This window comes from Hyla sarda, chromosome 9, assembly GCF_029499605.1.
Source record: "Hyla sarda isolate aHylSar1 chromosome 9, aHylSar1.hap1, whole genome shotgun sequence".
NCBI classification, from domain to species: Eukaryota; Metazoa; Chordata; class Amphibia; order Anura; family Hylidae; genus Hyla; species Hyla sarda.
The window spans coordinates 13248969-13275806 of NC_079197.1; the positions used below are offsets into that span (position 1 = coordinate 13248969).

Genomic DNA, 26838 nt, shown 5'->3' on the forward strand with positions numbered 1-26838 from the left:
CCTTTCGTACTGCAGCCCCTCCGTACTGCAGTCCCTTCGTACTGCGGCCCCTTCATACTGCGGCCCCTTCATACTGCGGCCCCTCCATACTGCGGCCCTTTTATACTGCGTCTCCTCCATACTGCGGCCCCTTTATACTGCACCCCTTCGTACTGCGGCCCCTTCATACTTTTCCCCCTTCATACTGCAGCCCCTCTGTACTTCGGCCCCATCATACTGCAGCCCCTTCATACTGCAGCCCCTTCATACTGCAGCCCTTCCGTACTGCAGTCCCTTCGTACTGCAGCCCCTTCATACTGCGGCCCATTCATACTGGGCCCCTTCATACTGCGGCCCTTTTATACTGCAGCCCTTTCATACTGCGGCCCCTTTATACTGCACCCCTTCGTACTGCGGCCCCTTCATACTGTGGCCCCTTCATACTGCAGCCCCTCTGTACTGCGGCCCCTTCATACTGCAGCCCCTTCATACTGCGGCCCATTCATACTGCGGCCCCTCCATACTGCGGCCCTTTTATGCTGCGGCCCTTTCATACTGCGGCTCCTCCGTACTGCGGCCCCTTCATACTGTGGCCCCTTCATACTGCAGACCCTTCGTACTTCATACAGGGGCCCCTTCATACTGCGGCATCTCCATACTGCAGTCCCTTCGTACTGCGGCCCCTTTATACTGTGGCCCTCTGATGTAGTAGGAAAAACACCCTATGAGGCTATGTGGTCCCAGGGTCTGTCCTTCACCCATATCATTGATGATCACCATGGTCTATGCCAGTGCTTCTCATTCAGTGGGAGGCACATGCTGGGAGTTGTAGTTTTGCAACAGCTGGAGGAACACTGCTTGGAAAACATTGCTTTAAGCCAATCCGTAGTGCACAATTACAGGAAGTTTGTTGTGGAGAGGAGCTAGCGCAGGTCCGCCATGTCTGAATGCGCACCTGCAATCTACGATGTTGCCCTATAAATCATGACCCTCATGGCCCCATTATAAGTGTCTAATTCTACAGGCAGTGATTAGTAAAATGGACGTTTGGGAAAATAAGGTCAATGAGCTGGAAGCGATTCTGGATAGAATGCCAAAATATACAGCAGGGTGCGGGACACCCTGGATGGTGCGGCCACCTATAGCCCTAATATACAGTATTGCCAGGTGGCGGTGTGTTTTCTTTAAAGGCGCGTGCAGTTTATTATGTAACTATTGTATATGTTACACAGGCCCTAAAGAATGCAGAGCGACAGCGTGCGGGAACGTGTAGGGACCTGGCGCACATAGCGTCCTTAAATCCTCTGCTCGCATCTTGTGTAATGCACATCTGAAGTCACCGCACTGATTCATGATGGAGTCCTTCAAAGCATCTACAAAGCTTCTCTATGGGCAGAATACAGGCAGCTGGCATTGTAATCTGTTGGGGTCTGTTCACAAGTAGATACGTCCTACGCGATTTATAACATATGTCTGATCTATACTGCAACCAGGGCCGGCTCTGCCTATAGGCAAAATAGGCAGCCGCCTAGAGCACCCTCTTGATGGGGGCACCGCTCTGCCTGCTGCAAGAAAGTTAGACAACCAGCATCCGAACCACTCGCTCAACCAGCAGCATGAGGAGGGGGTTTGTTACTGTTTGTCACCCCAGAAGTAAGCAAATTACACGAGGAGGGGGCTTGTTACAGTGTGTCAAAGGGGCGGGCCAATGGGTGGAGTCAAGGGGGTGGCAAAATTAGCTTTAAATTTAAACTTTTTTTTATATATCAACTGGCTCCAGAAAGTTAAACAGATTTGTACTTTCAGTGCTTATGAGCTTCTGAAGTTGAGTTGTTCTTTTCTGTCTAAGTGCTCTCTGATGACACGTGTCTCGGGAACAGCCCAGTTTACAAGCAAATCCCCATAGCAAACCTCTTCTACTCTGTGCAGTTCCCGAGACAGACAGAGATGTCAGCAGAGAGCACTGTTGCCAGACAGAAAACAACAACTCAACTCAGCAGCTGATAATTATTGAAAGGATTAAGGTTTTTTAATAGAAGTAATTTACAAATCTGTTTAACTTTCTGGAGCCAGTTGATATATATATAAAAAAAAGTTTTTTCCTGGAATACCCCTTTAACATAAATCATTGCACCAGCCCTGACCGCAACACAGTGCAAAAATAATACTGTCCTACAAGTGCTGCTTAATACTATCATCCATTGCCTATATAACAGAGTCATATTGGAAACACATAAAATTGCCATACCAGGCTCAAATTATCCAACAAAACCATTCTTATATAACACTACCACATATAGGCTATATAACGTAGCCATATAGTGTAGATATTACTTTGACATACGGTGTCTAAATAATAGACCCATACACCTCCTATATATTACCACATCTTTCAAGCTATGCCCATACAGTGAGCACATACCATTGCAATACCTTGCCCAATTATACTTCCATACAATTCCTACATAATACTACCAGACACTACCTACATATTAGACATAGTAAACATATAAGAGTGCTATCCAATGCTTAAATAACAGTTCTGTATAGCATCCAAATAGTACCACCAAACCATGCTAAATAGCAGTACTGTACAATACCCACATACTATTATATGATACTGAATAACAGTACTGTACAATACCCACATAATGCTACCATACAGTGCTAAATAAAAGTAATGTACAATACCCACATTCTACTACTATATGATACTAAATAACAGTACTGTACAATACTCACATAATGCTACTATACAGTGCTAAATAAGAGTAATGTACAATACCCACATGCTACTACTATATGATACTAAATAACAGTACTGTACAATACTCACAAAATACTACCGTACAGTGCAAAATAGCAGTACAGTCCTGTACAATACCCACATACTTCCACTGTGAAGTGCTAAATAACAGTCCTGTACAATATCCCCATACTACTACCGTACAGTGCTAAATAACAGTCCTGTACAATACCCCCATACTACTACCATACAATGCTAAATAACAGTCCTGTACAATACCCCCATACTACTACCGTACAGTGCTAAATAACAGTCCTGTACAATATCCCCCTAATACTACCATACAGTGCTAAACAACAGTCCTGTACAATATCCCCATACTACTACCGTACAATGCTAAACAACAGTCCTGTACAATACCCCCATACTACTACCGTACAATGCTAAATAACAGTCCTGTACAATACCCCCATACTACTACCGTACAGTGCTAAATAACAGTACTGTACAATACCCCCATACTACTACCATACAATGCTAAATAACAGTCCTGTACAATATCCCCATACTACTACCGTACAGTGCTAAATAACAGTACTGTACAATACCCCCATACTACTACCATACAATGCTAAATAACAGTCCTGTACAATATCCCCATACTACTACCGTACAGTGCTAAATAACAGTCCTGTACAATACCCCCATACTACTACCGTACAGTGCTAAATAACAGTCCTGTACAATATCCCCATCCCATACTACTACCGTACAGTGCTAAATAACAGTCCTGTACAATACCCCCCTAATACTACCATACAGTGCTAAACAACAGTCCTGTACAATACCCCCATACTACTACCGTACAGTGCTAAATAACAGTCCTGTACAATACCCCCATACTACTACCATACAATGCTAAATAACAGTCCTGTACAATACCCCCATACTACTACCATACAATGCTAAATAACAGTCCTGTACAATACCCCCATACTACTACCATACAATGCTAAATAACAGTCCTGTACAATACCCCCCTAATACTACCATACAATGCTAAACAACAGTTCTGTACAATATCCCCATACTACTACCATACAGTGCTAAATAACAGTCCTGTACAATACCCCCCTAATACTACCATACAGTGCTAAACAACAGTCCTGTACAATACCCCCATACTACTACCGTACAGTGCTAAATAACAGTCCTGTACAATACCCCCATACTACTACCATACAATGCTAAATAACAGTCCTGTACAATACCCCCCTAATACTACCATACAATGCTAAACAACAGTTCTGTACAATATCCCCATACTACTACCATACAGTGCTAAATAACAGTCCTGTACAATACCCCCATACTACTACCATACAATGCTAAATAACAGTCCTGTACAATACCCCCATACTACTACCATACAATGCTAAATAATAGTCCTGTACAATACCGCCATACTACTACCATACCGTGCTAAAAAACATTCCCGTACAATATCCCCCTTATACCCTGGTTCTGAGCCCCGTTATGCACCCGCTTCACTTTCATCCTGTGGCCCTATGACGTTGTTCTCTTTTCCACTATGACTAATGTTTGTGTACAGTGAGCGATGTGACGTGTTTTATTTCCTGCTCGTGACTCTGTGCACTATTATCTGGGCCACACCTGAGATTATGGTTCCACAGGTAATACTTATGTTTAAAGTCTGAGAGCTAATGATAATAGATATAATGTAACTATAATAAGCTTATAATGGTGGATACCTGATAATTGGGAATGAGCACCCAGCGACACACACCGCCATCGTAACCTCAGCTACATAAACCTCCAGACATATACCTATTTATTATTTATCAACTGCTATGTGAATGGTGCCACAATGGCAGCAGGATAATACCGCCCCCCCCCCCCCATAGAAGAAGAAACATTATCCTTGCTACTCTGTATAATACTAGTTATATTCTTGTATATATGGGCAGTATTATAGTAGTTATATTCTTGTATATAGGAGGCAGTATTATAGTAGTTATATTCTTGTATATAGGAGCAGTATTATAGTAGTTATATTCTTGTAAATAGGAGGAGTATTACAGTAGTTATATTCTTGTATATAGGGGACAGTATTATAGTAGTTATATTCTTGTATATAGGAGGCAGTATTATAGTAGTTATATTCTTGTATATAGGAGCAGTATTATAGTAGTTATATTCTTGTAAATAGGAGGAGTATTACAGTAGTTATATTCTTGTATATAGGAGCATTATTATAGTAGTTATATTCTTGCATATAGGGGCAGTATTATTGTAGTTATATTCTTGTATATAGGAGCAGTATTATAGTAGTTATATTCTTGTATATAGGAGCAGTATTATAGTAGTTATAATTCTTGTACATTGGGGGCAGTATTATAGTAGTTATATTCTTGTATATAGGAGCAGTATTATAGTAGTTATATTCTTGTATATAGGGAGGCAGTATTATAGTAGTTATATTCTTGTATACAGGAGCAGTATTATAGTAGTTATATTCTTGTATATAGGAGGCAGTATTATAGTAGTTATATTCTTGTATACAGGAGCAGTATTATAGTAGTTATATTCTTGTATATGGGAGCAGTATTATAGTAGTTATATTCTTGTATATAGGAGCAGTATTATAGTAGTTATATTCTTGTATATTGGAGCAGTATTATAGTAGTTATATTCTTGTATATAGGAGCAGTATTATAGTAGTTATATTCATGTATATAGGAGCAGTATTATAGTAGTAATATTCTTGTATATAGGAGGCAGTATTATAGTAGTTATATTCTTGTATATAGGAGGCAATATTATAGTAGTTATATTCTTGTATATAGGAGCAGTATTATAGTAGTTATATTCTTGTATATAGGAGCAGTATTATAGTAGTTATATTCTTGTTGTCACGATGCCAGCTGGCAGGTAGTGGATCCTCTGTGCCAGAGAGGGATTGGCGTGGACCGTGCTAGTGGATCGGTTCTAAGTCACTACTGGTTTTCACCAGAGCCCGCCGCAAAGCGGGATGGTCTTGCTGCGGCGGTAGTGACCAGGTCGTATCCACTAGCAACGGCTCAACCTCTCTGACTGCTGAAGATAGGCGCGGTACAAGGGAGTAGACAGAAGCAAGGTCGGACGTAGCAGAAGGTCGGGGCAGGCAGCAAGGATCGTAGTCGGGGGCAACGGCAGGAGGTCTGGAACACAGGCTAGGAACACACAAGGAAACGCTTTCACTGGCACAATGGCAACAAGATCCGGCGAGGGAGTGAAGGGGAAGTGAGGTATAAATAGGGAGTGCACAGGTGAACACACTAATTGGAACCACTGCGCCAATCAGCGGCGCAGTGGCCCTTTAAATCGCAGAGACCCGGCGCGCGCGCACCCTAGACAGGACAGACGGAGAGCGCGCCGGGACAGGACAGACGGAGAGCGAGTCAGGTACGGGAGCCGGGATGCGCATCGCGAGCGGGCGCTACCCGCATCGCGAATCGCATCCCGGCTGGAGACGGTATCGCAGCGCACCGGGTCAGTGGAGCTGCCCGGAGCGCTGCGGTAGCGAGAGAGAAGCGAGCGCTCCGGGGAGGAGCGGGGACCCGGAGCGCTCGGCGTAACAGTACCCCCCCCCTTGGGTCTCCCCCTCTTCTTAGAGCCTGAGAACCTGAGGAGCAGACTTTTGTCTAGGATGTTGTCCTCAGGTTCCCAGGATCTCTCTTCAGGTCCACAGCCCTCCCAATCCACCAAAAAGAACTTTTTTCCTCTGACCGTCTTGGAGGCCAGTATCTCTTTCACTGAGAAGACGTCAGAAGAACCGGAGACAGGAGTGGGAGAAACTAATTTGGGAGAGAAACGGTTGATGATGAGTGGTTTAAGAAGAGAGACATGAAAGGCATTAGGAATACGGAGAGAAGGAGGAAGAAGAAGTTTGTAAGAGACAGGATTAATTTGGCACAAGACTTTGAAAGGACCAAGATAGCGTGGACCCAGTTTGTAACTGGGGACACGAAAGCGGACATATTTAGCGGAGAGCCATACCTTGTCTCCGGGAGCAAAAATGGGGGGAGCTCTTCTTTTCTTATCGGCAAACTTTTTCATGCGAGATGAAGCCTGTAAAAGAGAATCTTGGGTCTCTTTCCATATGGTGGAAAGATCACGAGTCACTTCATCTACAGCGGGCAAACCAGAGGGCAAGGGAGTAGGGAGGGGGGGAAGAGGGTGACGGCCGTACACCACGAAAAATGGGGATTTGGAGGAAGATTCAGAGACTCTAAAGTTATACGAGAATTCGGCCCATGGTAGAAGATCTGCCCAATCATCCTGGCGGGAGGAAACAAAATGTCGTAAATAATCACCCAAGACCTGGTTAATTCTTTCTACTTGTCCATTGGATTGAGGATGATATGCAGAAGAAAAGTTTAATTTAATCTTGAGTTGTTTACAGAGAGCCCTCCAGAATTTTGACACGAATTGGACGCCTCTATCCGAGACTATCTGTGTGGGCAACCCGTGAAGACGAAAAATGTGTACAAAAAATTGTTTAGCCAACTGAGGCGCTGAAGGAAGACCAGGAAGAGGGATGAAATGTGCCATCTTGGAGAATCGATCAACGACCACCCAAACAACAGTGTTGCCACGGGATGGGGGTAGGTCTGTAATAAAATCCATACCAATCAGAGACCAAGGCTGTTCGGGGACAGGCAGAGGATGAAGAAAACCAGCGGGCTTCTGGCAAGGAGTCTTATCCCGGGCACAGACAGTGCAGGCCCGCACAAAATCAACAACATCCGTCTCCAGAGTCGGCCACCAATAGAAACGAGAGATGAGTTGCACGGATTTCTTGATGCCTGCATGACCTGCGAGATGGGAAGAGTGGCCCCATTTGAGGATTCCGAGGCGTTGGCGTGGAGAGACGAAGGTCTTTCCTGGAGGAGTTTGCCTGATGGAGGCTGGAGAAGTGGAGATCAGACAGTCAGGAGGAATGATGTGTTGCGGAGAGAGTTCAACTTCCGAGGCATCCGAGGAACGAGAGAGAGCATCGGCCCTAATGTTCTTATCGGCAGGCCGAAAGTGAATTTCAAAATTAAATCGGGCAAAGAACAGAGACCACCGGGCCTGGCGAGGATTGGGCAGACTGGAGATAGGAGAGGTTCTTGTGATCGGTGTAAATAATAACTGGAAATCTTGATCCCTCCAGCAGATGCCTCCATTCCTCAAGTGCTAATTTAATGGCTAGAAGCTCTCGATCCCCGATGGAGTAGTTCCTCTCCGCCGGAGAGAAGGTCCTAGAAAAAAAACCACAAGTAACAGCATGCCCGGAAGAATTTTTTTGTAGAAGGACCGCTCCAGCTCCTACAGAGGAGGCATCAACCTCCAATAGGAAGGGTTTAGATGGGTCAGGTCTGGAGAGCACGGGAGCCGAAGAAAAGGCAGACTTGAGCCGTTTAAAGGCGTCTTCCGCTTGAGGAGGCCAAGACTTGGGATTGGCATTTTTTTTGGTTAAAGCCACGATAGGGGCCACAACGGTAGAAAAATGTGGAATAAATTGCCTGTAATAATTGGCGAACCCCAAAAAACGTTGGATAGCACGGAGTCCGGAGGGGCGTGGCCAATCTAAGACGGCAGAGAGTTTGTCTGGATCCATTTGTAGTCCCTGGCCAGAGACCAAGTATCCTAGGAAAGGAAGAGATTGGCATTCAAACAGACATTTCTCTATCTTGGCATAAAGTTGATTGTCACGAAGTCTCTGAAGAACCATACGGACATGCTGGCGGTGTTCTTCTAGATTGGCAGAAAAAATCAGGATATCGTCCAGATATACAACAACACAGGAGTATAAGAGATCACGAAAAATTTCATTAACAAAGTCTTGGAAGACGGCAGGGGCGTTGCACAGGCCAAAGGGCATGACCAGATACTCAAAGTGTCCATCTCTAGTGTTAAATGCCGTTTTCCATTCATCCCCCTCTCTGATGCGGATGAGATTATAAGCACCTCTTAAGTCCAGTTTGGTAAAGATGTGGGCACCTTGGAGGCGATCAAAGAGTTCAGAGATGAGGGGTAGGGGGTAGCGGTTCTTTACCGTGATTTTATTAAGACCGCGGTAGTCAATGCAAGGACGTAGAGAGCCATCTTTTTTGGACACAAAGAAAAATCCGGCTCCGGCAGGAGAGGAGGATTTACGGATAAAGCCTTTTTTTAAATTTTCCTGGATGTACTCCGACATAGCAAGAGTCTCTGGGGCGGACAGAGGATAGATTCTGCCCCGAGGTGGAGTAGTGCCCGGGAGGAGGTCAATAGGACAATCATAAGGCCTGTGAGGAGGTAGAGTCTCAGCTTGTTTTTTGCAAAAAACATCCGCAAAGTCCATATAGGCCTTAGGGAGACCGGTTACAGGGGGAACCACAGAGTCACGGCAAGGGGTACTGGGAACCGGTTTTAGGCAGTCCTTGAAACAAGAGGGCCCCCAACTCTTGATCTCCCCAGTGGACCAATCCAGGGTTGGGGAATGGAGTTGAAGCCAGGGTAGTCCAAGGAGGATTTCGGAAGTGCAATTGGGGAGGACCAAAAATTCAATCTTCTCGTGATGAGGTCCGATGCACATTAGAAGGGGCTCCGTGCGGAAACGTATGGTACAGTCCAATCTTTCATTGTTTACACAATTGATGTAGAGGGGTCTGGCGAGACTGGTCACTGGGATGTTGAACCTGTTGACGAGAGAGGCCAAAATAAAATTTCCTGCAGATCCGGAATCCAAGAAGGCCATAGTAGAGAAGGAGAAGGCAGAGGCAGATATCCGCACAGGCACAGTAAGACGTGGAGAAGCAGAGTAGACATCAAGGACTGTCTCACCTTTGTGCGGAGTCAGCGTACGTCTTTCCAGGCGGGGAGGACGGATAGGACAATCCTTCAGGAAGTGTTCGGTACTGGCACAGTACAGGCAGAGATTCTCCATGCGGCGTCGTGTCCTCTCTTGAGGTGTCAGGCGAGACCGGTCGACCTGCATAGCCTCCACGGCGGGAGGCACAGGAACGGATTGCAGGGGACCAGAGGAGAGAGGAGCCGGGGAGAAAAAACGCCTCGTGCGAACAAAGTCCATATCCTGGCGGAGCTCCTGACGCCTTTCGGAAAAACGCATGTCAATGCGAGTGGCAAGATGGATGAGTTCGTGTAGGTTAGCAGGGATTTCTCGTGCGGCCAGAACATCTTTAATGTTGCTGGATAGGCCTTTTTTAAAGGTCGCGCAGAGGGCCTCATTATTCCAGGATAATTCTGAAGCAAGAGTACGGAATTGTACGGCGTACTCGCCAACGGAAGAATTACCCTGGACCAGGTTCAACAGGGCAGTCTCAGCAGAAGAGGCTCGGGCAGGTTCCTCAAAGACACTTCGAATTTCCGAGAAGAAGGAGTGTACAGAGGCAGTGACGGGGTCATTGCGGTCCCAGAGCGGTGTGGCCCATGACAGAGCTTTCCCAGACAGAAGGCTGACTACGAAAGCCACCTTAGACCTTTCAGTAGGAAACTGGTCCGACATCATCTCCAAGTGCAGGGAACATTGGGAAAGAAAGCCACGGCAGAATTTAGAGTCCCCATCAAATTTATCCGGCAAGGATAGTCGTAGACCAGAAGCGGCCACTCGCTGCGGAGGAGGTGCAGGAGCTGGCGGAGGAGATGATTGCTGAAGCTGTGGTAGTAGCTGCTGTAGCATCACGGTCAGTTGAGACAGCTGTTGGCCTTGTTGCGCTATCTGTTGTGACTGCTGGGCGACCACCGTGGTGAGGTCGGCGACAACTGGCAGAGGAACTTCAGCGGGATCCATGGCCGGATCTACTGTCACGATGCCGGCTGGCAGGTAGTGGATCCTCTGTGCCAGAGAGGGATTGGCGTGGACCGTGCTAGTGGATCGGTTCTAAGTCACTACTGGTTTTCACCAGAGCCCGCCGCAAAGCGGGATGGTCTTGCTGCGGCGGTAGTGACCAGGTCGTATCCACTAGCAACGGCTCAACCTCTCTGACTGCTGAAGATAGGCGCGGTACAAGGGAGTAGACAGAAGCAAGGTCGGACGTAGCAGAAGGTCGGGGCAGGCAGCAAGGATCGTAGTCGGGGGCAACGGCAGGAGGTCTGGAACACAGGCTAGGAACACACAAGGAAACGCTTTCACTGGCACAATGGCAACAAGATCCGGCGAGGGAGTGAAGGGGAAGTGAGGTATAAATAGGGAGTGCACAGGTGAACACACTAATTGGAACCACTGCGCCAATCAGCGGCGCAGTGGCCCTTTAAATCGCAGAGACCCGGCGCGCGCGCGCCCTAGGGAGCGGGGCCGCGCGCGCCGGGACAGGACAGACGGAGAGCGAGTCAGGTACGGGAGCCGGGATGTGCATCGCGAGCGGGCGCTACCCGCATCGCGAATCGCATCCCGGCTGGAGATGGTATCGCAGCGCACCGGGTCAGTGGAGCTGCCCGGAGCGCTGCGGTAGCGAGAGAGAAGCGAGCGCTCCGGGGAGGAGCGGGGACCCGGAGCGCTCGGCGTAACACTTGTATATAGGAGCAGTATTATAGTAGTTATATTCTTGTATATAGGAGGCAGTATTATAGTAGTTATATTCTTGTATATAGGAGCAGTATTATAGTAGTTATATTCTTGTATATAGGAGACAGTATTATAGTAGTTATATTCTTGTATATGGGAACAGTATTATAGTAGTTATATTCTTGTATATAGGAGCAGTATTATAGTAGTTATAATTCTTGTACATTGGGGGCAGTATTATAGTAGATATATTTCTCTCCATAGTGGGATGTAGATATAGCATTTGTCCGACAGGTATTGTACGTGTATGGGCGGCTTCAGACTGGCAAACTCTACCGCACTTCATGTCTCATCCTATCCCCTTACTTCAGCGCAGTCATTTGGAGAAACTGGAACTTCAGCATTTTTGACATTTTTCAGTCTGGGTAATATGACGGGACAGTCGCTGGATCCATTGACATTAAATTGTCAGGATCACTGAAATGTAAAATTCTCATCCAGTATAAGCCGTAGAAAGAGTCGGATCCAGCTCCTATTTATCACATTGTTGCCTCTATGGCGCTGGATGGCGGCAGGAAAATGACAGCAAAATGATTCTTTATTTTGTCATTTACAAATTCCTGAATTATTATTTTTGTATTTTTTTGTATTTTTTGGTGGCACACACATATCCTAGGCCTGTGGTCTCCAAACTGCGGACCTCCAGATTTTGCAAAACTACAACTCCTAGCATGCCCGGACAGCCAACGGCTGTCCGGGCATGCTGGGAGTTGTAGTTTAGTGATGACGATTGTGCACGATAAGCAAACATAATGCATTTTTCCACTGCTATATTATGACATCATTAACAAAAAGTTAAAAATAAAAGAAATATAGATAACTGGGGCTGCTTTATCTGCATTGACTGGTCTTATATTTTTCTTATATATATATATATATATCTTATATATATATATCTTATATATATCATGTTGTTTGTCCCACGTGGCGAACACTGGTGATAAGCGAGTTTCCTAAAATTTGTATTTCTGTGCCCTCCCTCCAACTACAATCCCCAGGATCCCTTGTTTGTAAGTGGGAGGTCACTTTTCTTCCTCCCACAAATCAGCCACCCACCCATTGCAGCACAGCTGAGTTCCCTTCCATGCTGTGCTGTGCTTGAAATTACAGTTCCTTGCAGCCCTGTGGAGAATGATCTCCCTCCCACCCAGCAGTTGCTCAACCCATTGAAGCACGGACACGCTCTCTTTCAACACCTGACCAGTGATACATTGTCTCAGACTGCACTGCAACCTGGGAAAGACTGCTAATAATTAACATCAGGGCAAAGATCACATAAGAATTGCAAGACCAGCCATCAAACACAGGTACAAACACTATATTATGAACTACACTAACTTTACAGCCCCGGTAGCATAGTCAAAAAATCCCGAAATACGGCTTTAATTCGGATTCAGAGGGCCCCATTTATTCCTGTATCCCACTAGAACTGTATCCAAATATACAGGAATTTCCTCAGAACGTTGTTCAAAATGTCCACAGCAGATCGCCTTCCCATTGACAAACAGCACTGCTCTGACGGATTTCACCAAAAGATTGAACATGTTTATCCTTTTGCCGGAATGCAATACCTCATGGGAAGTTCCACTATGGAACCATACAACGGAATCGCCATTGAGATCAATAGGAAGCTGCTGCAAGAGGAATCCACACCGAATTTCCGTAATGTGAACAGGGCCTTAGGCTGGGTTCACACTACGGTTTGTAACTACGGTTCCCGTATACGGCTGGCAGGAGGGGTGGGCGGGGCTTAATCGCGGCGCCCGCACTCAGCCGTATTCGGTAACCGTATTTAATGCATGTCTATGAGCCGACTGGAGTGAACCGCAGCCTCCGGTCGGCTGCTTTTTCGGCCGTATGCGGTTTCCCGACTGCAGGCAAAAACGTGGTCAACCTAAACTACGGTTCCCGAATACGGCTGAGTGCGGGCGCCGCGATTAAGCCCCGCCCACCCCTCCTCCCAGCCGTATACGGGAACCGTAGTTACAAACCGTAGTGTTAACCCAGCCTTATTACTCTTGGTCAGTATTATGTTTTTAGCGAGTATTTTTAGCGAAAACCTGGAATAGGTCCAAAACACAGATGGTATTTTTCTCCGGGTCGGTTCTGCTTCAGGTTTTGGCTACAAATAGTGAACAAAATACTATGGGGGAGATTTATCAAACTGTGATCTCCGGTTTAGAGCCCGGGCTCTCCTATACAGAGGTGCGTCATGGCCCCCTCTATATAGTTCTATGGGAGAGCCGAAGATTGCAGAACGGCTCTCCCATAGAGTTATATGGAGGGGCGCAGAGGCCTACGCTTTGGGTGGGGGTTGTGGCGTACCGCTGTATAGGAGAGCCGGGCTCTAAACAGGAGATCGCGGGGGGCCCCAGTGCTCGGACCACCCGCAATCTAAAACTTATCCCTATCCTTCGGATGTGGGATACCTTTTTTTATATGATACTTGCCCTTTAAGGTCCATAATCTTTCTTGGGATGGCTACAATGGTGGCTGACAGCGCTGTATACCGCATTCACCTGACTTTCACCCGCCAACTATCTATAAATGACTTATAGGCGTAAGAACATAGAAAGCACACAACACCCATAAAATATTTACATGTTCTAGAGCACACAGAGTACGCAGCGTCCGGCTCGGAGAGATCGATGACATGTTTGTCATGTGTGACTGGTGGCGGTATGTTCTGGCAGGGGTGGGCCCGGGGCCGTAGGCTGAATGGTCTCCTTCTGGTACTACATAGCGCCCAAATATTCCAGTCATACATTACAATGGCATAAAAACAAGCCTGGGCACCTGTCTCTCCATAGGCTCAGACACCATGGGTGGTATGGGGGGGGGGGGGGGGGGGTAGACTCCAGACCACTGATGCCAGTAAGGACCACCTTCAGTATGCGCCCTGTGGGACCACGCTGGTTACATGCCCTTGATCTCACAATGAGCCATTTTATAATACTTAGGCTACTGTACTACGGTGTGGACTTTTACATGAAGATTCGGGGGCTCTACAATACATTATAAGGGTATGTTCACACTCTGGAATCAGGAATTCTGCTCCAAGATTCAGTCTGAGCAGCCACCACCATAAACCTTCGGCGCTAGGACCTCGCGGACCTGCACCAGCACCATTGGCACCTATACAATCCGTGCGTAATTCCGCCCAAGAATGGGCAGATCAATTTCAGTGTCCTTCATAAAGAATCGTATACCTAGACCAATGTTTCCCAACCAGGGTGCCTCCAGCTGTTTCCAAACTTCCACTCCAAGCACTCCCAGACAGCCGTCAGTTGACTAGGATTTTTCATTCCGATTTATAAACCCTGCAGTAGATGTAAATGGAGGAGATTATATGTGTAGTTGATGCGCCCCTCACATATAATGCCCCCATCATGCGCCCCTAACATATAATGCCCCCATCATGCACCCCTCATCATCTGCCAGCAACACTGCGATGACAGATGATGGGGGTGCTACTGCTGGGGGGGGGGGCTTTGAAAGCATTAGGTAGGCAGAAGTTTCCCCACATTAGGTAGCATTGTGTTGCGCGCCTGCATATCGCGGATGCACATGAAGACCGGGGGGGGGGGGGGGTGTACTGGTGGCAGCGTGGACGCAGATGAAGACCGGGGGGGGGGGGGGGTGTACTGGTGGCAGCGTGGACGCAGATGAAGACCGGCCAGACACACACACACAGGGGGCGGAGATGCGCCCCCATCAAGTCTTGTGTGAAGTCTTTGGGCATTTAGCACTGCTTGCCCGGAGCAGGGCAAAATGCCTGAAGAAATCACCTGCCCGGCGCCCGGAACTGCATGTCCCGGGTGTCGGGCGATACAAATTACACATCCCTGGTACGGGCCACAAAATTTCGACCCCTGTTGTAGATGATAGGTGTAGTAGATGATAGACGTAGATGATAGGTATAGTAGTGTTGAAATTTATTATAATGATTCTAATGGCTGATCAATATATTAATACTTATAGTAGTAATAGCAGATGATAGGTGTAGTAAATGATAAGTGTAGTAGTAGATGATAGGTGTAGTAGTAGATGATAGGTGTAGATGATAGGTGTAGTAGTAGATGATAGGTGTAGATGATAGGTGTAGTAGATGATAGGTATAGTAGTAGATGATAGGTGGTGTAGTAGTAGTAGATGATAGGTGTAGTAGTAGATGATAGGTATAGTAGTAGATGATAGGTGTAGATGATAGGTGTAGTAGTAGATGATAGGTATAGTAGTATATGATAGGTATAGTAGTAGATGATAGGTGTAGATGATAGGTGTAGTAGTAGATGATAGGTGTAGATGATAGGTGTAGTAGTAGATGATAGGTGTAGTAGTAGATGATAGGTGTTGTATATGATAGGTGTAGTAGTAGATGATAGGTGTAGATGATAGGTGTAGTAGTAGATGATAGGTGTAGTAGATGATAGGTGTAGTAGTAGATGATAGGTGTAGATGATAGGTGTAGTAGTAGATGATAGGTGTAGATAATAGGTGTAGTTGTAGATGATAGGTGTAGTAGTAGATGATAGGTGTAGTATATGATAGGTGTAGTAGATGATAGGTGTAGTAGTAGATGATAGGTGAAGTAGTAGATGATAGGTGTAGTATATGATAGGTATAGTAGTATATGATAGGTGTAGTAGTAGATGATAGGTGTTGTAGATGATAGGTGTAGTAGTATATGATAGGTGTAGTAGATGATAGGTGTAGTAGTAGATGATAGGTGTAGATGATGGGTGTAGTAGTAGATGATAGGTGTAGTAGATAATAGGTATAGTAGTAGATGATAGGTATAGTAGTAGATGATAGGTGTAGTAGATGATAGGTATAGTAGTAGATGATAGGTGTAGTAGTATATGATAGGTGTAGATGATAGGTGTAGTAGTAGATGATAGGTGTAGATGATAGGTGTAGATGATAGGTTTAGTAGTAGATGATAGGCGTAGTATTATATGATAGGTGTAGTAGTAGATGATAGGTGTAGTAGTAGATTATAGGTGTAGTAGATGATAGGTGTAGATGATAGGTGTAGATGATAGGTATAGTAGTAGATGATAGGTGTAGTAGTAGATGATAGGTGTAGTAGTAGATGATAGGTGTAGTAGTAGATGATAGGTGTAGATGATAGGTATAGTAGTAGATGATAGGTGTAGTAGTAGATTATAGGTGTAGTAGATGATAGGTGTAGATGATAGGTGTAGATGATAGGTATAGTAGTAGATGATAGGTGTAGTAGTAGATGATAGGTGTAGTAGTAGATGATAGGTGTAGTAGTAGATGATAGGTGTAGTAGTAGATGATAGGTGTAGATGATAGGTATAGTAGGAGATGATAGGTATAGTAGTAGATGATAGGTGTAGATGATAGGTGTAGTAGTAGATGATAGGTGTAGTAGTAGATGATAGGTATAGTAGTAGATGATAGGTGTAGTAGTAGATGATAGGTGTAGTAGTAGATTATAGGTGTAGTAGATGATAGGTGTAGATGATAGGTGTAGATGATAGGTATAGTAGTAGATGATAGGTGTAGTAGTAGATGATAGGTGTAGTAGTAGATGATAGGTGTAGATGATAGGTGTAGTAGTAGATGATAGGTGTAGTAGTATATGATAGGTGTAGATGATAGGTGTAGTAGTAGATGATAGGTGTAGATGATAGGTGTAGTAGTAGATGATAGGTGTAGTAGTATATGATAGGTGTAGATGATAGGTGTAGTAGTAGATGATAGGTGTAGATGATAGGTGTAGTAGTAGATGATAGGTGTAGTAGTAGATGATAGGTGTAGATGATAGGTGTAGTAGTAGATGATAGGTGTAGATGATAGGTGTAGTAGTAGATGATAGGTGTAGTAGTAGATGATAGGTGTAGATGATAGGTATAGTAGTAGATGATAGGTGTAGTAGTAGATGATAGGTGTAGTAGTAGATGATAGGTGTAGTAGTAGATGATAGGTGTAGATGATAGGTGTAGTAGTAGATGATAGGTGTAGTAGTATATGATAGGTGTAGATGATAGGTGTAGTAGTAGATGATAGGTGTAGATGATAGGTGTAGTAGTAGATGATAGGTGTAGTAGTATATGATAGGTGTAGATGATAGGTGTAGTAGTAGATGATAGGTGTAGATGATAGGTGTAGTAGTAGATGATAGGTGTAGTAGTATATGATAGGTGTAGATGATAGGTGTAGTAGTAGATGATAGGTGTAGATGATAGGTGTAGTAGTAGATGATAGGTGTAGTAGTATATGATAGGTGTAGATGATAGGTGTAGTAGTAGATGATAGGTGTAGATGATAGGTGTAGTAGTAGATGATAGGTGTAGTAGTAGATGATAGGTGTAGTAGTAGATGATAGGTGTAGTAGTAGATGATAGGTGTAGATGATAGGTGTAGTAGTAGATGATAGGTGTAGTAGTAGATGATAGGTATAGTAGTAGATGATAGGTGTAGTAGTAGATGATAGGTGTAGTAGTAGATGATAGGTGTAGTAGTAGATGATAGGTGTAGATGATAGGTGTAGTAGTAGATGATAGGTGTAGTAGTAGATGATAGGTGTAGTAGTAGATGATAGGTGTAGTAGTAGATGATAGGTGTAGATGATAGGTGTAGTAGTAGATGATAGGTGTAGTAGTAGATGATAGGTGTAGTAGTAGATGAGGAGCCGTGCGGGGTGGACACTATCAGCCATCCTGACAGCTGAGGCGGGGGGCGTGTCCCGGCGGTGGGCGGGGCGGTGACGTCAGGCCGGCTGTGTGGTGCGGGCACAGGCTGTGGCGCTGCAGTCGTCGCTCGGCCATGGGGAAGGTTCAGCTCTTCGAGATCAGCCTGAGGGACAGCCGGGTGATCTACAGCCCGGGGGAGACCCTGTGCGGGACCGTCACCGTCAGGACCACCGCCCTGCTCTCCTACAAGAGTGAGTACACATGGCTGCCCCCCGGGCTCCACCTAGACCCGGCCGGACCCACAGCAAGTGCATAGTGCACCCCTATAGGAGAGGAGCGTCCATGTGCTCCCCCTCATACCAGGGCTGATTCACCACTCCTGGGCATAAATCTGATGTCTGTCACCTGCTGGAGAACCACAAGGTCCAGCATGTCTTGTAGCCCCACAGTGGTCAGGATCCTGTCTACATTTAGGGAAATATAACTACAACTCCCAGCATGCCTTGATAACATCCCACTACAATCTGTGACTTGTCATGACATGCTGGGAGTTATAGTTATACGTCCATCATGGGCTGTTAAAAAAACAAAAATGAACTATAACTCCCATCATGCCCAGATGACAACCTTCCCCCAACTTGTGGCTCCTCAGTTGTTGCAAAACTACAACTCCCAGCATGTCCTGACCAATATATGATTCAGGTATGATTCAGGTCAGGGCATGCTGGGAGTTGTAGTTTTGCAGTAGCCAATTGGGGAACATGTCTGTCGGGGTATGCTGGGAGTTGAACCCTAGTTCTATAACAGTGTTTCCCAAAGAGTGCGCCCCCAGCTGTTACAAAACTACAACTCCCAGCATGCCCTGACAAGCCAACGAGTGGGGAATGCTGCTGAAATATGATTCAGGTCAGGGCATGCTGGGAGTTGTAGTTTTGCAGTAGCCAATTGGGGAACACTTCTGTCGGGGTATGCTGGGAGTTGAACCCTAGTTCTATAACAGTGTTTCGCACAGAGTGCGCCCCCAGCTGTTTAAAAACTACAACTCCGGGCATGCCAGGAGTTGTAGTTTTGCAACAGCTGGAGGCGCACTCTTTGGAAAACACTTATAGAACTGCAGCTCCCATCATGGCCTGATAACGCTGTCACCAAAACTGTGGCAAAACTACTACTCCCAGCATGTCCAGACAAGCCACAGATTGTGGTTCCCTTCGTGTCCTCCCCTCTCCTCTCCGGTTAATCCAGATTAAAGCCTGTGCCGGATCCACTCTCCACCTCCCACATTCCTCACAACAACACCCAGACCCCCCCTTCACCCCACAGGGGTCACCACAACACCCAGACCCCCCCCCCCCCCTTCACCCCACAGGGGTCACAACCTGTTCTTCTCACCTTGTTCTAGCACACCGGTGGGCATGCAATGGTTAAATCCAGCACACCCTGTGTCACCTGACCTGCCCTTTGTGCGGAGTTCTGTATCCCTTACTATTGCGCCACCCTTGGGTAAGAATGTGCCGTACCTGCGCTCAGAGTTTTTGGGGATTTGTTTTGTAGCTGTTATTTTGATCTCTTCCTGTTTCCAGAACTACAACTCCCAGCATGCCCTGGCAGCCAGTGGAGTAGCGGTCTCCAACATGTGGCAATACTACAACTCCCAGCATGCCCTCACAGCCACTGGAGTAGTGGTCTCCAAACCATGGACTGAGCACTGTGGTCAGACAGAAAAGAAATTAAAAAAAGAAAAGAACTTCCTTTGGAGCATACAGCAGCTGACAAGTACTGGAAGGGTTAAGATTTTTTTTTTTTTTAATAGAAGTAAATTACAAATCTGATTAACCATGGAGGTATTGCAAAACCAACTCCCAGCATGCCCTTGATTAAAGGGGTTAACCAAGATTTCTTCCAAAAACAGCACCACCCCTGTCCTCAGGTTATTTGTGCTATTACAACTCTGCTCAATTCACTTCACTGGAAACGAGCTGCAATACCGCACACAACCTGGGGACAGGGGTGGTGCTGTTTTTGGAAGAAATCTTGGTTAACTTCCTTTAAATAGTTAATGGTTAAGGCATGATGGGACTTATAGTTTTGCCCCAGTTAAAGGGGTACTCCATTGAAAAACATTTTTTTTTTTTTTTTTTTTTTTTTTTTTAAATCAACTGGTACCGGAAAGTTAAAAAGATTTGTAAATTACTTCTATGAAAAAATCTTAATCCTTCAGTACTTATCAGCTGCTGTATGATCCAAAGGAAGTTCTTTTCTTTTTGTATTTCCTTCCTGTCTGACCACAGTGCTCGCTGCTGACACCTCTGTCCATTTTAGGAACTGTCCATAGTAGAAGCAAATCCCCATAGCAAACCTATCCTGTTCTGGACAGTTCTTAATATTGACAAAAGTGTCAGCAGAGAGCACTGTGGTCAGACGGAAAGGAAACTCAAAAAGAAAAGAACTTCCTCTGGATCATAACAGCAGCTGATAAGTATTGGAAGGATTAAGATTTTTTTTAATAGAAGTAATTTACAAATCTGTTTTAACTTTTCTGGCACCAGTTGATTTAAAAAAAAAAAAAAATAATTTTTCCAGCAGAGTACCCCTTTAAAGAGCCACATGTTAGAGAACACCCCAGTGTGAGGGCATGCTGGGAGTTGTAGTTTTGCTACATGTCTGTGTGGTATTGAAGCTTAATTCCATAGAAGTGAATAGAGCCAAGTTGTAATACCTCACACAACCTGAGGACAGTTGTGGTGCTGTTTTTGGAAGAAATCAGATGTTTATTTTTTGTTCCTGGATAACCCCTTTAAATCAATGTCCTCCAACCTGTGGCTCTTATGCTGTTCTCAAACTACAACTCCCATCATGCCTTGGCAGCTACTGCATCAGTGGTTTCCATCATGTTGCTTTATAACTGGCAAAACTACAACTCCCAGCATGCCCGGGCAGCCAGTGGAGCAGTGTCCCCAACCTATGGCAGCTGTTGCAAAACTACAACTCGGCATGCTGGGAATTGTAGTTTTGCAGCAGTTGCCGGTTGGAGACCACCGATTTAAAGAGACACTCAGCCTAATGTACCTTCGACTGTCGACCTTTGGCTATCTGGGCATGCTGGGAGTTGTAGTTTTGCAACAACTGAAGGTGCACTGGTTGGGAAACATTGTCATAAAGGGGTACTCCTGTTGAAAACATATATATATATATATTTTTTTTTTTTATCAACTTTTGCCATAAAGTTAAACAGATTAGTAATTTACTTCTATTAAAAAATCTTAATCCTTCCAGTACTTATCAGCTGCTGTATGCTCCACAGGAAGTTCTTTTCTTTTTGAATTTCTTTTCTGTCTGACCACAGTGCTCTCTGCTGACACCTCTTTCCATGTCAGGAACTGTCCAGAGTAGGAGCAAATCCTCATAGCAAACCTATTCTGCTCAGGACAGTTCCTGACATGGACAGAGGTGTCAGCAGAGAGAACTGTGGTCAGACAGAAAGTAAATTCCAAAAGAAAAGAACTTCCTGTGAAGCATACAGCAGCTGATAAAAAATCTTAACCCTTCCAGTACTTAGCTGCTGTATGCTCCACAGAAAGTTATTTTCTTTTTGAATTTATTTCCTGTCTGCTCTCTGCTGACACCTCTGTCCATTTTAGGAACTGTCCAGAGCAGGAGAGGTTTGCTATGAGGATTTGCTCCTGTTCTGGACAGTTCCTGACATGGACAGAGGTGTCAGCAAGGGAGCATTGTGGTCAGACAGAAAATAAATTAAAAAATAAATGAACTTCCTGTGGAGCATACAGCAGCTGATAAATCCTGGAAGGGTTAAGATTGTTTAATAGCAGTAAATTACAAATCTCTTAAACTTTCTGGCACCAGTTGATGTTGTTTTTCCACCGGAATACCCCTTTAAGCAGTCCTCCTCCAGGTGGCCCTCCCTGGTGCTCTGTCACTGTGATCCCAGCAGCACGGGCAGGAATGCACCGCACAATGCTGTCACCCTGGTGATGGTTTCGGTCTCCTCCTTGACCTGTTGTGGTCAGGAATGTACAGGGGGGGGGAGTGTAGGGTGAGGCGAGCGCAGCAGCTGCAGCCAGGGAGCGGTCTGACCACAGACTGCTTGTCTTGTTGGTCATGTGTCTCAACAGATGCGACAGAGGGAGACATTAAAGGGGTTATCCAGGAAAAAAACTTTTTTTTTTTTTTTTTTATATATATCAACTAGCTCAAGAAAGTTAAAAAATCTTAATCCTTTCAGTATTTATGAGCTTCTGAAGTTGAGTTGTTCTTTTCTAAGTGCTCTCTGATGACACCTGTCTCGGGAAACGCCCAGTTTAGAAGCAAATCCCCCATAGCAAACCTCTTCTACTCTGTGTGCAGTTCCCGAGACAAGCAGAGATGTCAGCAGAGAGCACTGTTGCCAGACAGAAGACAACAACTCAACTTCAGCAGCTGATAATTATTGAAAGGATTAAGATTTCTTAATAGAAGTAATTTACAAATCTGTTTAACTTTCTGGATCCAGTTGATATAAAAAAAAAAATATTTTTTTTCCTGGAATACCCCTTTAACCTTTAGGAGCAACTACACTACTGGGTAGAGCGGCCTTTTCCAACCTGCGGCCCTCCAGCTGTTGCAACACTACAACTCCCCAGCAGGGCATGCTGGGAGTTTTAGTTTTGCTACAGCTGGAGAGCCGCAGGTTGGAGTAGACTGTAATGTTAGAACAAGTTGGGTGTAAGTTCTGCGGAGCTTTAATTCAGCGGTCTATATACCGCCATACGTAGGTACGTTGGATTTCCTATCACCGTGGCACCATGTGGCGGTAGATTTCTGTGTTTTCGTATTCTGTGTATATGAAGCCTTTCTGTTCAGTATAAGTGCCCATAAGAGCAAAGCCATCGAAAACTCCCCAACTTCGGTGAGAGCCGGGACCGACCATGGTGTGGCGGTATTTTACACAGCGGCGACTTTCTGAAGGAAAGAAGGATCCGCCATGTTGAGTTTGATTTCATGATCATTTTCTGTTCTCAAGGGAGATGAGGAGTCTGCAGGGGGGGATCCTCATTGAGAACGCATGCACACTCAGCTGTATTGAGTGTACATACGTATCGGTAATTGCATTGGTGTCCATGGGAACGGCACATCAGCGCGGTCCAATTGCCTGTTTTATTTCGGCAGTGCACGCGGAATGTCTGCCTAAATTATATGTCTGCCTATTTCTGTCGTGTGAATGAGCCCTTAGTGGCGTATTTTATCTTGCGGCCGCACTTTCTTTTTTGCTCGTTACCGTTGAAAATCTGCATGTAAAATACAATGCGCTACAAAATGGGAAACTGTCTTAGCCAGAGTTGGCGGAGAATCTGTTTTCGGTGATCTAATGTAGTGTCTTCCCGATGGGGCAGATATGGGGAGAAAAGAATTGGACATGTTGGATTTCAGCTGCCTCATCTATATTTATTTTTTTTTCCTCTGGGAGATAAGCTACAACCAGAGGTGTCTGGCAGCAGCTTTCCCTCCTCTCCCCATGACAGAGAAGAATCAGAAACGTTGGATTTCAGCTGCCTCATCTATATTTATTTTTTTTTCCTTTGGGAGATAAGCTACAACCAGAGGGGTCTGGCAGCAGCTTTCCCACCTCTCCCCATGACAAGAGAAGAATTAGACATATTGTATTTCAGCTGCCTCATCTATTTCTTTTTTTTTTTTCTCTGTGAGATAAGCTACAACCAGAGGTATCTGGGAGCGGCCTCCTCACCTCTCCCTGTGACAAGAGAAGAATCGGACATATTGAATTTCAACTGCCTCATCTATTTTTATTTTTTTTCCTTCCTTTGAGAGATAAGCTACTACCAGAGGTGTCTGGCAGCAGCTTTCCCACCTCTCCCTATGACAGAGAAGAATTGGACATGTTGGATTTCAGCTGCCTCATCTATTTATAAAAAAAATAAAAATTCTCTGGGAGATAAGCTGTAGCCTAAGGTATCAGGCAGTGTCCTTCTCACCTCTCCCCATGATAGAGAAGAATTGGACATGTTGGATTTCAGCTGCCTCATCTATTTTTTTTTTTTCCCCTCTAGGAGATAAGCTACAACCAGAGGTGTCTGGCAGCAGCCTTCTCACCTCTACTCATGTAAAATAAATGCACACTTGGCGAGCATACATGTAAATGATGATTAGAGATGAGCGTACTTACAGTAAATTCGATTCGTCACGAACTTCTCGGCGCGGCAGTTGATGACTTATCCTGCATAAATTAGTTCAGCTTTCAGGTGCTCCCGTGGGCTGGAGAAGGTGGATACAGTCCTAGGAGACTCTTTCCTAGGACTGTATCCATCTTTTCCAGTCCACCGGAGCACCTGAAAGCTGAACTAATTTATGCAGGATAAGTCATCAACTGCCGAGCCGAGAAGTTTGTGACTAATCGAATTTACTGTAAGTTCGCTCATCTCTGATGGTGGTGGTGGTGGTGGGAAAAGATATCTTCAAACTTATGGGTAAATTCACATCAATGGTCTCCAAACTGTGGACCTCTTGCTGTTGCAAAACTACAACTCCCAGCATGCCCGGACAGCCAACGGCTGTCCGGCATGCTGGGAGTTGTAGTTTTGCAACAGCTGGGGACACCCTGGTTTAAGAAACACTGATCCACATGATCTTCCTCATCCCTCAGAATGCACGCTGCGTATTTACATGTCCTTTCCAGTGCAAGTGACTTCATACGTGACCCAGGAATCCCGTTGCGGCGCGTTGTTGATGTTGTCTGTGGCCGCGGCCCACGTGACCCTCGTCGCCACAAAAACGTTTTCCTCAGGCCTATAGCCCGTTCCGCATCTTCTCGCCTTTCTCGATCGCCCCGGGAAGAGTTAAACGCGTAGAATAAGCGGCGCCTTTGTTTATTCGCTCCTTGCGGAAGCTGATATCCCGGCTATTTTTATAGCTCATTGTGTACGAGGCGAGGAGGCAGTACTGTCGCCCCGCAGTTGGTGGCTTTTGTACAGCATGCATCGGGATCGCTGTTCCTATAATTAATTTTTAACGCCTGTGTGGGCAGCGAGGGGGGCGGCGGTATCCTTACACGGGATGTTTTGCGCACTCTATACCAGCTTGTTTCGGGCTGAAGTTTTTATGTGTAATCCCCAGCTGTGAGCTGGCGGCGGTCCAGCATCTGGTATTAGCGCTGCACCTCACACAGTGCAGCGCGTTAGGGTGGGCTTGTGATAGACACTGGACCGGCAGGGATCTAGGCCAGTGCTTCCTTTTTAAAGGGGTAAAAAAAAATGCGTTCAAATCAACTGGTCCCAGAAAGTTAAACAGATTTGTAAATGACTTCTATAGAAAAGTCTTAATCCTTCCAGTACTTATCAGCTGCTGTATGCTGCACAGGAAGTTGTGTGGTTCTTTCCAATCTGACCACAGTGCTCTCTGCTGACACCTCTGTCCGTGTCGGGAACTGTCCAGAGCAGGAAAGGTTCGCTATGGGGTTTTGGACAGTTCCTGACACAGACAGAGGTGTCAGCAGAGAGCACTGTGGTCAGATTGGAAAGAACTACACAACTTCCTGTGCAGCATACAGCAGCTGATAAATACTGGAAGGATTATGATTTTTCTATAGAAGTAATTTACAAATCTGTATAACTTTCTGGCACCAGTTGATTTGAAAACCTTTTTTTTCTTCCCCCCCCCCCCCCCCTCCGGAGTACCCCTTTAAGTATATCTAAGGCACGGGTCCCCACCAGTACTATGTATCAGCACCAAGGAAGAACTCTAATATACTGTATAGTTTTTGCACATTTGATCCTGGCAGCTAAATCCTCATCCCCCATTGTTGCTTAAATTCATAGAGACCGAAAGGGGGGCTACACATTTTAGATAGCTGAGATATTATGCTTTCTCCGTGCGCATGCATGCTTGGCTTGGATGAGCATGCATTTACTATGAGAGAGGAGAAAGCCCTGGGAACAGGGGATTTTCACACAGCGAAGTGTTTTCCAACCAATGTGTTGCAAAACAACAACTCCCAGCATGCCCGGACAGCCAACGGCTGTCCGGGCATGCTGGGAATTGTAGTTTTGCAATAGCTGGAGGCACCCTGTTCTACACATATATTCGGTATACATGCTTAGGGGCTTAGCATGTTCTGCTGCACTGTAGTATTTGGCACGCCTGAGGAGGGATATTGTGCTGCTCTATGGTATTTCTTTGGCAGCATTGTGGTATTTGGTGCTGCTGGAGAGGTATTTTGTTCTGCGCTGTGGTAGTTGGTGCTGGCAGGGGTATGTAGTTGGTCAAGCATAATATGGCTGCTGTATTCTGGTATTGGTATTGCACTGCCGGGGAGTAGTTTTGTTTTACATGGTGCTGTTGAGGTGGTATGTTGTGCTGCCCTGTGGAATTTGGCGCTGCAGGAGAGGTATGTTGGGCCGTGCTGTGGTACTTTGTGCTGCGGGGGGTTATATAGTTGGTTATGCTGGGGATGACCTGGATACTGCACTGTGGTATTTGCTTAGTGCTGCCGGAGAGGTGTTTTGTGCTGCTGGATAGGGATTTGTGCTACTGGCATCACTATAGGTTGGCTGCTTGGCCCGAGTCTTGGTCTAGGCCAGTGTTTCCCAAGCTCAGTCCTTTTTAAAAGGGGTACTCCGATGGAAAACAAAGGGTTTCAAATCAACTGGAGCCAGGAAGTTAAACAGATTTGTAAATAACTTCTATACAAAAATCTTAATCCTTCCAGTACTTAGCTTCTGTATGCTCCAGAGGAAGTTGTGTAGTCCTTTCCAGTCTGACCACAGTGCTCTCTGCTGACACCTCTGTCCGTGTCAGGGACTTTCCAGAGTAGAAGCAAAATCCCC

At 45.6% G+C, this 26838-nt stretch overlaps 1 protein-coding gene across 1 annotated transcript in view; it reads left to right on the plus strand.

Annotated features, from left to right (window-relative positions):
* The first annotated feature begins 18104 nt into the window (after positions 1–18104).
* ARRDC1 (arrestin domain containing 1) overlaps positions 18105–26838 on the plus strand; it is a 37434-nt gene continuing 28700 nt past the window's right edge. The window contains exon 1 of the mRNA XM_056538314.1: positions 18105–18255. Within this exon, the coding sequence (XP_056394289.1) occupies positions 18138–18255 (118 nt within the window). The 5' untranslated portion in view covers positions 18105–18137. The remainder of the gene's footprint in view (positions 18256–26838) is intronic.